The sequence below is a fragment of the Sturnira hondurensis genome, unplaced genomic scaffold (genome assembly GCF_014824575.4).
Source record: "Sturnira hondurensis isolate 20B ecotype Veracruz unplaced genomic scaffold, ASM1482457v3 Scaffold0015508, whole genome shotgun sequence".
NCBI classification, from domain to species: Eukaryota; Metazoa; Chordata; class Mammalia; order Chiroptera; family Phyllostomidae; genus Sturnira; species Sturnira hondurensis.
In genome coordinates, this window is record NW_028088139.1 from 981,816 (window position 1) to 998,937 (window position 17,122).

Consider the following 17,122-nt stretch of genomic DNA (forward strand, 5'->3'; position numbering starts at 1 on the left):
AATTTAATTATTGATCAAGTACAGTTTTCTCTTTTACTCCCAGCCCAGCCCACCCCCCGCCCCCCACCCAGTGCTCCCAACCCCCCTCTCATTTCCACCTCCCCTTAGTTTTTGTCCATGTGTCCTTTATACTTGTTCCTGTAAATCCTTCCCCTTTTCCCCTGAAATTCCCTCCCCTCTCCCCTCTGGTCCCTGTCAGCCTGTTCTCTATTTCAGTGTCTTTGGTTATATTTTGCTTTCTTGTTTGTTTTGTTGTTTAGGTTCCTGTTAAAGGTGAGATCATATGGTATTTGTCTTTCACTGCCTGGCTTAAGAAATAAAATCTATTTTGAAAAAGAATGATTTTCTTACTGTAAGAAATATTTCCCTTTTGAAAAAAAATTGTGTAGCCTTAAAACTGAGATCAGCAATCCATCCAGAACTGATTTGTTGTACCTGTGGATAGAGAATTCTGTTTTTTCTGATAAGCTATCAAATTTCAATGCCTGAACAATATGTAATATATTCTCTCCCTTTTTTGGGGGGGGGAAAGTTTTTTTTTTTTTTTTGCAGAAAACAAATATACAACTTGGAATGGATTTGAGGCAAATTGTGCCATAAGCAGATTTTCTTTTAGTGGCTCAACAAAGTTTAAAAAGGAAGTAACAATGTAAGAACATATTTCTGGTACAGGACCAGCAGTACAAAAAATAGTGTACAAATATCTGAGCAGTTTGCTCATTTTGCAACAGTGCAAATATTAAGTACGTATTGTTGACTATCCATAGTCCACACAGAGTCACAACTTAGCACTTCAACAACAACATGCTGACACTTCCCTAAAGAAAACTACTTAAGAAAATGGCCCTGGCTGGTGTAGCTCAGTGGATTGAGCGTGGGCCTGAGAACCAGGCAATTGTGGTTCGATTCCCAGTCAGGGCACATGCCTGGGTTGCAGGCCAGTTCCCGGCAGGGGACACATGAGAGGCAACCATACATTGATATTTCTCTCCTTCTCTTTCCCATTCCCTCTAAAGATAAATAAATAAAATCTTAAAAGAAAAGAAAAAACTACTTAAGAAAATGTATAACCAAATGGGAACCCTAGAGCATTGTTGGTGGGAATGCGGACTGGTGCAGCCACTGTGGAAAACAGTATGGAATGCCTTCAGAAAAGTTAGAAATGGAATTGCCTTTTGACCCAGTGATTCCACTGCTGGGTCTAAACCCTAAGAATCCTGAAACACCAGTTCAAAAGAACATGTGCACCCCATGTTCAAAGCAGTTATTTACAATAGTCAAGTGCTGCAAACAGCCTAGGTGTCCATCAGTAGATGAGTGGATCAAAAAATGGTGGTACATTTACACAATGGAATACTATGCAGCAGAAAGAAGGAGCTCCTACATTTATTTTGTGACAGCATGGATGGAACTGGAGAATATTATGCTAAGTCTTTCTCTTTTTTGTCTTTCACCGGCTAAGTGAAAGACAAATACCATATGATCTTACTTATAAGAGGAATCTAACTAACAAAATAAACTAATGAGCAAAATAGGACCACAGACATAGAAATATGGAACAGACTGACAGTGGCCAGAGGGGAAGGAGAAAGGGGGAATGGTGGAAAGAAGGAGAAGGGAATAATGAAAGAACAAGTATGAATGACCCATGGACATGGACAACAGTGTGGGGACCAACTGTGAGAGTGGGGGTTGGCTGAGCAGAGGAGGGAAAAGAGGCAAAAATTGGGACAACTATAATAGAATGACAATAAAATAAGAAAAAAATGCATAACTGGCCCTGGCTTGTGTGGATTAGTAGATTGAGTGTTGGCCTGCAAACCAAAAGACAACTGGTTTGATTCCTAGTCAGGGCACATGCCTGAGTTGAGGCCAGGTCTCCGGTTGGGGGTATGTGAGAAACAGCTGATTGGTGTTTCTCCCCTCTTTTTTCTCTCCCTTCCCCTCTCTAAAAATTAATAAATAAAATCTTAGAAAAAAACTTTAAAAAATAAAAGGCATAACTGAATGTTCCCTCAGTTTGACCAACTCCATCTCAGTTTAGATGTGTATAAAAGGGCTTAGATATGCCCAAAGTAAGTCACATGCAACATGTTACCTGATCAATTTTGTGAATTAAGATTTCAGGACAATGACAGTAAGATAAAGAAGAAAACATTGAAGAATGAAGTCCTAATTATTATATGTGCATATTTTTTGACAAAGGGGGAAACCTTTTACAGATAACTTACAAAGGTAAATAAACAATTTTGTGCAAAAATACTTAACACATTCCATACAGTGTCTTCACTTTGTTGTCATCATTTCTACAACCTCTTCAGTTTACTTGACCATCACCATCAATATCTGCTTCCCTGATAACTTCATCAGCCTCTTCTTCAACTGGAATGTTCTCTCATTTCTTGTGTTCTCAGTCTCATTGCTTGTTTAGGTTAGTATTCCCTCCCCTTGGATCTGTCTTTCCTGTGAAGTATCCTAGTCAATCTGCACCCTTCCTGCTTCCTTCGGTCTTTAACAATCCCCAGCACCACACAACCAACGTCAGTGTTGGCATCAAAAATTTTCAACGGGCCCTGGCTGGTGTGGCTCAGTGGATTGAGCGTGGGCCTGTGAACCAAACAACCACGGTTGGATTTCCAGTCAGGGCACACACCTGGGTTGCAGGCCAGTTCCCAGCAGGAGATGCACGAGAGGCAACCGTACATTGATGTTTCTCTCCCTCTCTCCTTCCCTTCCCCTCTAAAGATAAATAAAATCTTTTTAAAAATCTTCAATGAATCTTTGTACTCAATTATCTCAAATAGTAAAGGGAAAGGTGCACCCCATTGAAACACATTTCTTCATGAGTCTCTCAATTTTTTTTGTTTTACCTCTTGTATCACCTTCTGTTGTAGACAATCAGACAAGGGTTTTTGTATGAATGGCCTTGGAATATGTAATAGTGTCTGTTTTGGACAAGAGCAGATGAATTTCCTGATCACTATAATAAAGATAATGAGTACCTGTGAAACTAAGGTTGGGCAGTTGTACTTGGAACCCACCTGAAAGAATTGGGGTTTCCTAGGCTTTATGTTCTCCAGCTGTGACACAAGCCTACTGTGTGTGCAGCATCCACCTGGACCTCTTTACATGTACCCCTGGGGCTGAGGGAGCCATGGGAACAGATGTGAACACAGAGTTCTTGTTGTGCCATGAATAATAATAATGTCTTTGTCTAAGCCCCAGGAGTTTCATGTCTTACTCAGCATCCCTGAAACAGGCAGGCTACCTTGTTGGTTTGCAAATGAGGTAAAATATTAACCTCTTTTCGGACAGTCTCGGCACTGAGGATGGACGGGGACTGAGCCCTGTATGAATAGCCTTTGTGTGTCTTCTCATAGCCGAGGGAATTGGATTCGATGAGACAGATGGGGCCCCTGTCAGTCTGTTCAGGCTGCTGTAACACAATTCCACAGACAAGAGGGCCTGACAGCATGGATGTAACTGGAGAGCATTATGCTAAGTGAAATAAGCTGGGTAGTGAAAGACGATACTATATGATTGCATCTTTAAGTGGAACCTAGTCAACCAAACAAGCAAAATATAACCAGAGACATTGAAATTAAGGACAATCTGCCCTAGCCCGTGTGGCTCAGTGGATTGAGCTCCAGCCTGTGAACCAATGGGTCGTTGGTTCGATTCCCAGTCAGGGCACTGGCCTGGGTTGCAGGCCAGTTGTGGGGAGCATATGCAAGAGGCAAACACACATTGATGTTTCTCTCCCTCTCTTCCTCTCTGTCTAAAAGTAAATAAATAAAATCTTTAAAAAAAAGAACAATCTGACAGTAATCAGTGGGGAGGTAAGAGAGGAAAATGGGGGGAAAGGTGAGAAAATTTTTCAGAAACAACTATAAAGGACACACAGACAAAACCAAGGTGGGGGTGGAATCGGGAGGGAGGTAGGGATGGCTGGGCTTGGGGGGCAGTGGGAAGGGTAAATGTAGACAACTGTACTTGAACAATAAAATAATTTTTTTAAAAAAGAGTACCTGATAAGCAATTTGTCTTGCAATTCTGGAGGCTTTAAGTCTGAGGTCAGGGTATAGCACAGTTGGGTGAGGAATCTCCCCAGGGTGAAAAACTTGTCCTTGTACCTTCGCAAAGGAGAAGATACAACCTTTTTTTTTCTTTTGAAAACCACCTAAATTTTTTTTTATCCTCACCCAAAGACATCTTTCATTGCTTTTAGAAAGAGAATAAGGGAGAGAAACATTGATGCAAGACAGAAGCATTGACTGGTTGCCTCTCATATGCACTCAGACCAGGGATCCTATGGGTCTGGATTGGGGATTGAACATGAAACCTTTCAGCTACAGGATGACACTCCAACTGAGCCACACAGGCCAGGGCTCTCAGTCAGGCCTGTTACTCAATGACGTCAATCTCATCCATGATAACTGCGCTCATGACCTAATCACCTCCCAAAGTCTCCACCTCCTAATACCATGACCTTGGTGGTCAGATTACAATATGTGAATTTTGTGGGACCCACACAGATCATAGCAGGACCGCTTGGGAAAAGGTAACATTCTTTTGTTTCTGCATCAGAATGGGGATTATGTGTGACATGCCTGTGCTTCTCCAGCCCCCTTCGTGCCAGAGATTATCCTAGTCAGTGAGGTCAGGTAGTGCAGACAAACTACCATCAACTGTCACCAGAGTGCGGCTTGAGTTTTTTAGATCAAGTGCCACTTCTGATATACAGTGTTTAATTGTATGAATGATATTCTCTTTGTTGGCAGGTTGGAGGCCTGTCTTCACAGCCCTAATGGGCTATCGCCTCTCTGCCAGTGAGTGAGGCTGATGTACCCTGACCATATGCAGAGTCCCAGTGACATTTAATTGATTGGGACCCTATGAGCAGATGTACTGAGCTCAGTCCTCCCAGCAGGGAAGACATGTCTGTTGTCACTCTGGCTCCCCACCATCTACAGGAGGCCAAGTCCTTGCTTTTCTGGTAGATGGAAGGTGGCTCATGTCTGTGAGTGATGATTTTGTCATTTGGAACCTCTAGCAAAGGCAGCAGATTCCCCTTAGGGAAGAGGGCCCATTTAGTGTATGAACTCAGGGCCACCCTGACACAGCTCATAGGTACATTTTATTTTATTTATTTTTTAGACAGAGGGGAAGAGGGAGAAAAAGAAGAGAAACATCAATGTGTGGTTGCCTCTCACATGGCCCCTCCTGGGGACCTGACCTGCAAACTCAGGCATGTACCCTGACTGGGAATTGAACCAGTGATCCTTTGGTTCACTGGCCCACTCTCAGAGCACTGAGCCATACCTGACAGGGCTAATAGGTACACTTTTTTTTTTTTTTTGAAGATTTTATTTATTTATTCAAGATTTTATTTATTTATTTTTAGAGGGGAAGGAGAGAGGGAGAGAAACATCAATGTATGGTTGCCTTTTGTGCATCCCCTGCTGGTAGTTAGCCTGCAAGGAACTGGTTTGCAACCCAGACATGTGCCCTGACTGGGAATCGAACCGCGATCGTCTGGTTCGCAGGTCCGCGCTCAATCCACTGAGCTACGCCAGCCAGGCCTTAATAGGTACACTTTTGAAGGCAGTAATTAGTTTACTAATCGGGCCTTTTCAAAACTGAAGTGTGACTTTCAGGAACATGTGAAACTCTGGCTTGATAAATGACAAAAATTTAAACAAGTATATCTAAAGATCACAGTAGTTTTATTTAATGATTCCTTAATCTAGCAACATTCCATCTAGCAAATAGAAAGGAGCTCCAAAGGGCTACAGACAAGGAAAGATTTTTAAAGGTGGAAACAGAGGAATCAGAAAAAGGAAATTTCTGGAAAAAACACAGTTTTCAGCAAGAGTGAGGGACTGCCTTATAAGGGGAATGGAAGGTGACAAATTTTACCTCACTGGTGCTGCTCAGGTAATTCCAGATGGAGTGGTCAAAGGTCAAATTCCAAGAGCTCTTGAAACTGCCATTAGATTAGGTATTATCTCTTGTTTTGCCAATGTAGGGTTTCCTGCAAGTGACTCCACTTTGGACCTGCAGTCTCCTTTTTAACAGGCTTGATATTGTAAGTTTGGAATGATTCGACTTGGACTCCACTACTCACAGAGTAGGAGGGGTCCAAAAATTCCTGCATTTCCTGCCAAGGGCACATTCAAGAAGGAAGCTAGTCTGGCCCCAGCAACACCTCCACTTACAGGAACAAGTGGTACCTGTCCTTTACAGAGGAAATTTTAAGTGTCACACTGCAGGCTAAGCCACTGGCACTAGGAGCCCCCATCCTCTACGATTCCCCTTAATTGCAGGGCCCTGGTTCACTGGTGGTTTCCTTCAGTGGGAAAGGTACCTGGACTGCTCTCAGGTACCTGGACTGCTGCCAGTGGTCCAGACGTTTAGTGTGCCACTTGGAAAACTACAGATTAAGGACACCCTACTTTTGGGTTGTGAACTGTGGACACTAATTGCAATGCTAAAATACTTGTCTGGGTTACTCATTTAGATGTGGGTGGTAAGGTCTGTTCTTGGAGTGACCAGAATCAAGCTGCTGATTATACCTGTTTCTGATGCTCAGGCTACCTCTGTACCTTTTTTGTTTGTTTTATTGTGATATAGTTGACAAGTGTAATTTTAAGATATAAACTGCACCCTCAGCTAAGAACCAGTCTCATTGAGCTCGTGGGGTGGGGGGGAAATCCTAAGAATATGGAGGTCAAGGTGTGAATTATGCAAGTGCCCCACCCCCACCCCATTACTGGGTTTCCTAAATAGATTGGGTAGGGGTTCTTCGGAAAAGATGGCTTGGACTATCCAGACCTATCCAGGAAACCTATTCAGGTTACCCTTCAAGTGACAGAATAAAGGGGGGAAGGAACATTTCAGGTCTCCCCACCCCTCAACTCCCTCAGTTAGAGTGTTCTTAAAATTGCAGGTGCGGGGCGGGGGGGCTGCGTTGGGTGAGGTAAGAACAGAGTAGAGTCTGTCCGACCCCGCTCCTGACTCCAAGGCACAATCGTAGCCGCAGCCCCAGGGATGGGAATTTTGAGACAAAGACAGAGAGAAGGAAGAGGGATTATTTGGCTCTGGGGGCTTGAGGGCCAAGCCTGAAGTGAGGGAGGGAGAGGGTAGACACTTACCGAATGTAAAGATCTGAAAATTTAATTGGAAAAGCTCTCCAAGTAGGAGGTACGGGTTTGGGCATGAAAAAGCGATTCGCTTGCTGCTCAGAGGGCCGTAATTTTCCGGAGCGCTCAAGTGGGAGGTAAGGAGTATGCCTAGAGAGGATTCAGAAATCAGAGGCACAAGGATGTTTTAGACCAGCCCGAGGGGGCTTGTCCTTTTCTTTTAATTAATTCTCACCCAAGGACATTTTTTCATTGTTTTTTAGAGAGAGGCAAAGGAAGGGAGAGAGAATCACGCTGGGTCGGGGATCGAATACGCAACGTTTACGTTACCAGAAAACGGTCCAGCAACTGGGCCACACCAGCCGAGGCCCACAAGGGGCTTGATTTGATTTTTAATACAAAATTAAAGCAAATCAGCACCCTCCTCTGGGCCTCAACGTAATACGGCGTACTAGATTAAAAACTCATTCTTCTTCTTTGGCACAAAGGCGCGGGGAATCCGCCCCCCAACCAATCGAGCCGTGGTCTCACAATCCAGAACTGGCAGGTTTGGGCTGCCCCCGACGCTGTCAAGCATTCCTAAGGCGCATGCGCAGAAGCTTTTTACAGGAGCCGCAGAAGGGTAGGCTTCGACTCCTACCAACCCTGCTTTCATTGGCTGGAAACAACTGCTCATCTCGGCCGTTGCTAGTAGCGACGTAGGCGGGTACAATGTTGGTCGCTGAGATACAACGTACTTCCATTTCCTACCCACCCCCTCTTGGCCGCGGCAGGCCTTACTGCTTTTCTCCTACCAATAGTAAATGGGCTAGTGGGCGGGACTTCATTAGTCCGGACCAAAGAAATGCGGGCTCGTCCCACTTAGAGCGGCCAATAACCGAGGGGCAGCCCCTGTAAAGTGGCTCGGGTGCCCCCACGATCGCCTTTCCTCCTCCTCCGGGCCGTGCCCCTCCCCAGCCCGAAGTCAGTACGGCGCGGGCTTCAGTCTGACAGGAACGGGGACGGAGCCAAGATGGCAGCGGCCGACGGCGACGACTCCCTCTACCCCATCGCGGTGCTCATAGACGAGCTCCGCAACGAGGATGTTCAGGTCCGGAGGCCACGGGGGTCTTTGGGAAGGAGGGAAAGGGGACCAAGGAGCGCTGACGGCCCTCGCGGCAAAGGCTCGGTGTTCGCTGGGAGTGGCGGAAGGGGGTGGCGGCCAATCAGCGTCCAGCTCTCTTCTCTCCGGCTACCTGGACTCGAGGAGACGGCGCCCAGGATTGGGTGTCGGCCCAGCGGAGGGCGGGAGCGAGGGCGAACTTTGAGGGTCCCCGGCCTACTAAGTGCGCGCGGAGGTTCGGGGCCTGGAAGGCCTCGGCGGGATGGAGAGTCGGCCGCCCGGGTTCGAAAGAGGGGAGGGCTCGGCGATTGGCAGCGGCCTCTGAATGGGCCCTTGGGTTGGATCCGAGTGGGGGAGGGGCCGCCTGATTGGTCGAACCCGGGTTTTTCTCTTTTTCTGGGTTTCGGATACTGGGCCTCAGTGCCGCGGGGTCAATCCCCCAAATGGGGACTGAGAGGTGAAAGCTGCCTTCCCAATACCTACCCTCCCTTCCGTTTCGGTTTGGGGTTGGGGGTCAAAGACGCTCCACCTTGTAGGGAGATCTTGCTAAATTTAGGAAAGGGTTGGGAGGTGGAGCCCCGCCCAGCTTCTGGGACCCTCCCATTGTCCCGGTTGCGGGCGCTTGACTAAACGGGCTGACACTTTCTGGTGAGTGGGATAGGCAAGGATCAGGTCCCAGAGCCTGGCTGGCGTGGGATTGAGAAGAGTTAGCACTCTACGGTTTGTCCAGCTAGGTTCACCTGCCACCCGCTGCGTATCTTGGACTTAAATGCTCTGGACCCCTGCTTTCCACTAAATGTAGGCTAATAGTAATAGTCGCGGCCTCTTTGGGGAGTGGTGAGGGACTGAACGAGTTAATAATGCAAGTGTCCATAGAACGGTGTGTGGCCTTTTGTAAGAGCCCAATGAATGTTAGCTCTAATTATCGGGAGTGGTAGCTGAAGAGGTCCCATCCGCCCTTTGGGCCTCCATTTCCCTGTTTATAAAAGACAGCCGGTCGCCCTGAGCCCAGCCACTGAGGTTCCTGCTGGGTACATTGCTGGTTCTGAGTGACACAGGCTGTGGCTGTATGGCCGGCTCTTCAACTTGCTGATTTACACGGGCAGGTTAGTTCAGCTCCCTGAGCCTTGAGTGGCTCAGGGAGCTTTCCTCTTCTCTCCAGTGGAGGTAATTATCTAGTTCATAGGGCTGATGTATGAACTCATTTGTTCACTGAATACCTGCCACTTGTCAGGTATGGTGTTGATACAGTGGTGACATAGGTTGTTATATAAGAGACAAATGTGAAACAGAGCTGAATACCTGAGTAACTTGTGAGTTGTGGGAAGGGAACAGCAGGATGTTGTAATGGTAACCCAGTAAGTATTTGTGGGGGCCTGCACTCTGTGGGGGGCACAGATACACAGCAGAGAACCAGACAGAAACCCCCGATGAGCTTAACTTGTAGTGAGGGAAAACACGATAAGCAAGACAGTCAATAAAATGTGCTGTCTGTTAGATGAGGATAGTGCTAAGAAAAAAATGCAGGGGGTGGGGAGTGCAGTTTTCGAGAGTGTTCAAGGAAGGCCTTGTTGAGAAAGTGATGTTGGACAAAGGAGGCAGCAAGGAAAGGAGCCAGGAGGCTGTTTGGGCAGAGCACACAACAGGCACGAGGTGGGCCAGTCAGGGAAGGGACCTCTGAGGATGCAGGGTTTAAAGTGGGATCAGAAGGACCTAGCCCCTGGAAGAAGCTGTGGAAGCACCTTCCAGGAAGAAAGAGCAGGCAGGTAATGGCGGTTTTGCCCACAAGGGGACATTTTTATTTGATAATGTCTGGTGACATTGTAGGTTGTCACAACTGAGGTGTTAACTGGTATCTAGTGCATAAAGGTCAGGAGAGCTGGAGAATTTCCTGCAATTCACAGGACAGGCCCACAGCAATGAATTATCTGCCTGAAATATCCACAGTGATGAGATTGGGAGTCACAAATCTGCCAGGGATCTCACCAGGCTAAAATCAAGGTGTTGGCAGGACTGCTTCCCTCGTGGAGTCTCCAGGGGAGAAACTGTCTTCTTGCCTTTTCCAGCTTCCAGAGGCTGCCTGTATTTCTTGGCTTTTGGCCCCCCTGCTTCATTCCCAAAGACAATTCTAGGACTGGAGGTGGTGTACAGGAGGCAGTGCCATGGGAGAAGGTAGACCAGGGTCTGGCCATGCTACGAGTTACTGAACCCTTCTGGGCCTTGATTTTCTTGTGAAGTGGAAGAAAAGGTAGAAGGCACACTCAGCCAGTGTCTTACTGTCTAAGTCTTAGTAAGACTTAGTCTTACTGTCCTAGTCTTACTGTCTAAGACCTAATGGCAGCATGCCTGTGTCCACATCTTAGAAATAGGACATGACAGGCTCTGACCCCTTTTTATACAGTGCCTGGGGATTGGGTGAAGCAGAACTTAGAAATAAGGTTGCCATTTGAGAGTATAAACCAAAAAAGAAGTTGGTCAGATGGTGGTGAGGAACATGGGTTCAAGTTCCGGACCCTGTTATGAATTCACTGGATGACCTGCTATTTTCCTCTCAGTGACTTAGTTTCCTTGTCTGTAAAATAAACACAGATGTGGTATCTGCCTCATGGGTTTGTTGCAAGAATTACAAGAGCCCTGGCTGCTGTGGCTCTGTGGATTGAGTGCTGGCCTGCGAACCCAAGGGTCACCAGTTCGATTCCCAGTCAAGTCACATGCCTGGGTTGCAGGCTGGATCCCCAGTTGGGGGTGTGTATGAGGCAACCAATCGATGTATCTTTCACATATCAATGAATCTCTCCCTCTTTCTCTTTCCCTTCCCCCTCTCTAAAAATAAATAAATAAAGTATTTTTTCAGAAAAGAATCACGAGAGAACGTATGTAAAGTCCTGAGCTTTATGCATAGTAAGCATTCTTTAAATGGGATGATTTCTTACTGATATTAATAGCTGTTCTATCAGAAATGCTATAGAGAACTCAATGAGTAGTTGTTTAAACAAGTAAAGGGTTCGTTTTCCCTTTATTACTAACTAGAGTATTATAGAATTTGGGTCAGAGTGTGCCCTTTTCACCTGCTTCCTACGGTCACAAGCTTGCTGTCGCATCAGCTCTCATTAAGTCTGCTAAAAGCAGGGGCTGTTCTAGGACAGAGGTTTGGTCCTTTTGCCAAGGAGGAAAATTTTCCCTGGGAGCTCTTCAGCTGACTTGCTCTCGTGTCTCTGTCCAGAACTAGGTCATGTGCTGTTAGTTGGGATTAGGTTTAGCTGTAAGTAATTGGAAAACTAAATAAATGTGCTTGACGTTTATTTCTGACTCATGATCAGAAAATCTGGTGGCAGTACAAGCTGATGTGGCACTGTGTGGTGTTAGGGTCCCAGGCTTGCCTGTCATCCATCCGCCCTCCTTATCTCCCAGGTTACCTCCGGGTCCCATGATGGCCGCTAAAGCCCAGCCATCTTAGCCCCATTCCAGACAGGAGAGGAAAAAGCTCTGACCTGACCTGACCAGCTCTTCCCATAAGGATACTCCCTAGAAGTCACACACAGCATTCCCACTTGGATTTCATTGACCACACATTAGACTCGTGGTAAAATCCAGATGCAAAACTCATTAGGAAATGTCTTGTCTTGGTGGGGTGGGGGTCATGTGCACAGCTGAAAACCAAGGGTTAAGGAGCAATAGTATAGCCAATGCAGCTCTTAATCTGAGGTCCAATCTATGTTTTTAGGGCAGGTCCATGAATTTGGATGAGAAGAATAACATCTTTATTTTCTCGAACCTTTAAATCAAATTAAACTTCCCCTTCTATTATGAACTCTAGTATCACAAGAGCGTATTGTAAGTAGCCTTAGTAAAACCTGTGACTCTGTCACCAATGGAAATCATGACTGTTCCTGTCTCATTTTGGCCATTGTAGATACTTCTAGTGTTGTGTATGCTTATTTCTGTTTCAAAATTGTGGTCACTATTAGGTCTGATAAAGAGGTGCATGGCCCCCCTTCCCCCTGCCCCCCGATAAAACAAATGCAGGTTGGTGGTGGTTACCGATTAAGAGCCAGCTGGCTGGGGTTCAGATCCCACTTCTGCCACCTACATGTGCATGAGGTTTCTTCACCTCCCTTGGCCTTTCCTTTCTCTGCGTGAGGTGATCCTGTATTTACCTTAGGAGATTGGTGTAGGGATCAAATAAGTTAAAACATGAACATACCAAGAACAGTGCCTGGCACATAGTAAGTACCATGGATATATTTGCTCTCTTTATTCTTTCACTGTGGGAGGGGGAAAGAGACCTTGGTGGACAGCTAACCAACTGGAACTCGTGCCCTTTTTGGTACCCAAACAACAGGTACCCTGTCAACAGGGTGAGGTGGTCGTACTGCCATTGTTGATCTACCTCTCTGATGCTAGGGTATTGCCAGTATTATGTCACTTGGTTCTCCCAGTAACCTTCTGAGGGTAGATATTATAATCCCATTTCACAGATAAGAAAACTGAGGCTCAGAAAGGTGTAAAATGTGGCCTCAGATCCCACAGCTAATATGTAAAGCAGCTTCTTAGCCTTGAACACAGGCGGTGCTGCTTTTCGTAAGCCTTTATAGTGCTGTGTATTAAAGAAACCAGCAGATACATTTTTTAAAAAAGATTTTATTTATTTTTAGGCAGAGGAGAGGGAAAGGAGAAAGAGAGGGAGAAAAACATCAATATTTCGCATACCCCCTACTGGGGACCTGGCCTGCAACCCAGGCGTGTGCCCTGACTGGGAATCGAACTGGTGACCCTTTGGTTTGCAGGCCCATGCTCAGTCTACTGAGCCACACTAGCCAGGGCCCAGCAAATACTCTTAACAATACCCAACCCAGAATCTCCAAGGATGCAGTGGAAGGATAGAGGCTCACCACCAAGGCAAAGATGACCTGATTCTCATGGGTCCATCTCTTGGGCGTCTTCCCTAAGTGACAGCATGGTGTTCAGGTTAAGGGTCAGGGCACCTGGCTTCTGGTCCTGGCTTGGCTGCTTTCTAGCAAGTGACAGCTTGTATGTGCCTCAGTATCCTTACCCATAAAGGGAGGATTCCAGTGACAATATCTACCTCAGAGCAGAGTTTAAGTATTAAATATGTTCATTATCCATGTTGAGCCCTGAATGTTGCCAAGTACATGGTAAGCATCCACTAAACATTAGCTTCTATTGTCCCTGCCACCATTGAGATGATGTTCTCTCACTGTCCTCGGGGCTGCCGCTTGCCTGTTATGGCTCGGGCCCAGATGTACATTTCCCCATAGCACACCTGTCAGAAGAAGCCAGAGACCCGGCTTGAAGGTGACAAAGAGGAATGAGATAGGCAACTAAGTCACTGCTTCCCCTGAAGTTTTATTATAGAAGATTTCAAACACACAGAACATTGGAGCACTAGTGCCAGGCCTGGCACAGAGGAAGTACTCTGTGATGTGGCCGCCGCTGTTAGAGTGTGATGTGTAGTGGGTTCCACGGTGCAAGAGGGGGCGAGAGTGTGGGTGGGGAGTTGAGGAGAGGTGGGTGTGGTTTTCCACAGAGTGATCTTGGAGAGCGCCGCTGCATGGATGTTGGCCCAGTAAGACCCAAAAGATGCTTTGCTGAAGCTGTGGCCCCCATGGTAACTTAATGACTCAAGGTCACAGTGGCATGGTTGGTGTTCACCAAGGTATTTGGTATCTTCACACGTACTTAGTTCTGGGTGTTGTCAGACTCCCTTGAGTCTGGGTTTGCTCACATTTCCCCCTCCTTTTCTTGTTCTCATTAGCTTCGCCTCAACAGCATCAAGAAGCTGTCCACCATCGCCTTGGCCCTTGGTGTGGAAAGGACCCGCAGTGAGCTTCTGCCCTTCCTTACAGGTAGTGAGATGCAGTCCTGGGGCCTGGGTGGAATGGGGACTATCAGGGTGGTGTCTGCTAGATAAGAAGCTTCACTGTGGATTTAACAGATTATTTGTAAGTGTCTGTCCTGTGCTGGGCATTGTGTGTGGGCAGGGACTCTGGAGAGAAGTGTCGTCCTGTGTGGAAATGATCTGGGAAGTTAGGAGCAGGGATTGGGGACAGGAGCCCGGAGGCAGGTGGAGGCAAGTATGAATTGCACTCCAGCCATTAGAAGCTGGTGGCTTAGACTACTTACTTCACTCTCTGTATAGTTCTATGTGTAAAATGAGGGTGAGCATGTGTAATAATAATCGCCAGTACTTTACTGTGTGCCAGGCACTGTGCTAAATCCTTTCTTGTGAGGAGCGAGTCTATTGCCTGTTGCTCAGACCTGGTGCTTGTGCTCAGTAAATAAGTCACCATCATTTTCCAGGTTAATCCTACAGCAGTTCCTAAGGTAGGTAAGACTGCCTCCATTTTTTGGATGAGGAAACTGAGGCAAGAAAACACAAAGTAATTTATTTCCTCAAGTCATACAGTTCGGAAGCGACTCAGGATATTATCTAGTCATGCTGGCTCCAAACTCACACCTTTGGTTAATGTCTTCAAGTCCCTACTACCTGGGTTCAAATCCAGGCCCTACTACTTCCTAGCTGTGTGACTTCAGACGAGGTATTTCATATCTGCCTGCTTCCAGTTCTTCATGTGTGAAGTGGGCATAATTGTATAACTTGACAGGAAGACTAAGGTAACATGTGAAGTGCTATAACGGTGTCCAGCATGTGGTAAGTGCTACTGAACTGTAAACAGGTAGCCTGTTCTAAGCACTCCTGTCTGTGAAGATTGAGGTGCAGCACTTAGGGCAATGTCTGACACCAGTTCCTAGTAAATTCTCTCTTCCCATTCTCATTACAACTTTGTACGAGTTAAAATTGCAACACAAGCCTCAGAGTCACACAGAGCCTTGTCGCTAATGAGCTTTCTCACATCTGATCCTCTCTCAGACCTAGTGACAGTCCTGGGGAAGAAGGGGATAGAGCTTGTTGCCCCTTCCCCATTTGACACATGAGAAAGTGAGGTCTGAAGAGGTACAGGGACTTGCCCACAGTGACACAGCTATGAGTCAGGAGCAGAGGTGTATCTGCTTCCGAATGCCATGTGAGGAGTTGGCATCTGCACATGCAACACTGAGCAGATGGCCCCAAAACAGGTGGCTTCCACTGCTGAACTGTTGCAGAGACTTGAAAGCTTTCAAATGCTAAGACAGGGATAACTTCTGAGGCAGCAAGGGACAAGGGGTGTGACGCAAAGTGTGAAAAAATAGTTAGAAAGTTGTAGAGAAAGAAAAAGTTGGGGGAACCTGGGATTGACACCCAGTGGTGCCTCCAACCTGCTTGGCACACCTGGGTGAGCCACTCCACCTGTCTGCCTCAGTTCCCTCATCTGTAAGAGTCAGACCTAACCTAAAGGGTCGATAGAAGGATAAAGTGCTTCACGGAGAGCCTGGTCTGGAGAAGACACTCAGTGCCATGCTGGTGGCAAATTCTGTAGTGAGGTGGTGGGGTGGCAGCCTGGGCAGGAAAATAGGGGGCAAGGGGGTTGACAGTGGGTTGGATTTTGTAGGCCTTGGGTTACCAGGTGGCAGTTTGGGTTTAATTCAGTAGATGAAGGCAGGGCAGCCATTGTAGATAGATGGTAGAGGTTGGGAGCATGAGATGTAGAAAAATGAAACTATGGGCAAGGCAGAATTATATTGAGGGTGGGATGGGAGGAAGAAGGTCAGATTCAAGACGTCACCTTGGGCCCTGGCTGGTGTAGCTCAGTGTATTGAGCGCGGGCCTGCAAACCAGACGATTGGGGTTCGATTCCCAGTCAGGGCACATGCCTGGGTTGCAGGCCAGTTCCCAGCAGGGGACTCACGAGAGTCAACCATACATTGATATTTCTCTCCTTCTCCCTTTCCCTTCCCCTCTAAAGATAAATAAATAAAACCTTTAAAAAAAAAGACCTCACCTTGGGAGATAGCAGCTAAGAGCAGAGACCTCAGGGCTAGACTGCTAGGTTCTGTCAGCCTCATCAGGCTTCGTTGCCTCACCTGTAAACAGGAAATACTCGTGTAATGTAAATTAGGGCCAGTGTGAAGATTTGGGGAGTGTGATGTATGTGTTATCTTTATTATATTGTAGCGTCTCATACAATATTAATAATGCAAGTGAAGGGACTGGGGGACAGTAGTATGGGAATTGTAAGCTTGGAGAGGAGCCCCTCATGTAGGAGAGAGTTTTCTTTGGGTTGCTGTAATCCCAGGTGATACCAGATTTTCTTTACTTTGGGCTTTAAGAAATCACAAAGTGTTCAAAATAGTAAATGGCAGATATATTCTGTCTTTCAGAAAAGCCGATATTGTTTCAGCCAGAACAAGCTAAAAGCCTTCTTTGAGCTTCCTCCTTACAGAAGGTTCAGAATCGGCATTATGAGGGGAGATTACCACATAAAGTCCTCACTGTGTTAAGGAGACCAGTGCTGTGGTAATTTTTGGCCATAATTTGTGAAACATTGGTGAGCTCCAAGGTGAGTCACGTCACCTGTGTGTCTGTCATCAGGCTACATAGTAACCTGCCGTTTAAAGACTTGTACTCAGGTACAAGACATTAATGAAAAGTATGCTCAGAAATCCCAGGTTTGCCCTGAACACACCTTGTGGTTTTGTGGCAAAGACCTTTGAGTGTAGGTTCCCTGAGACAGAGGGAAGTAGCTTGATATCTGCCTTTAGACCCTGACATTTCAACATCAGAAAAGGGGAGGAGCCCCACAAGATGGGGCAATGGTGATGACATCATGAGAGGCCTGTGGTAAGGAGGTAGCCTGGAGCTCAAACCTGCCACTTCCACTCCCATCCCATTGGCCAGATCATAGTCATGTGGCCATGCTAGCTGTAGGGGAGCCTGGGAAATGTAGTCTGGCTGGATTGCCATAGGTCTGACTTTCAA

The 17,122-nt window shown here is 46.6% G+C and overlaps 1 protein-coding gene across 2 annotated transcripts in view; it reads left to right on the forward strand.

The window, feature by feature from the left end:
* The first annotated feature begins 8,058 nt into the window (after nt 1–8,058).
* Nucleotides 8,059–17,122, forward strand: part of PPP2R1A (protein phosphatase 2 scaffold subunit Aalpha) — a 28,305-nt gene continuing 19,241 nt past the window's right edge. For both annotated transcript variants that reach the window (XM_037064568.1, XM_037064569.1), the window contains exons 1-2: nt 8,059–8,232; nt 14,021–14,111. In XM_037064568.1, the coding sequence (XP_036920463.1) occupies nt 8,155–8,232; nt 14,021–14,111 (169 nt within the window). In that variant the 5' untranslated portion in view covers nt 8,059–8,154. The remainder of the gene's footprint in view (nt 8,233–14,020; nt 14,112–17,122) is intronic.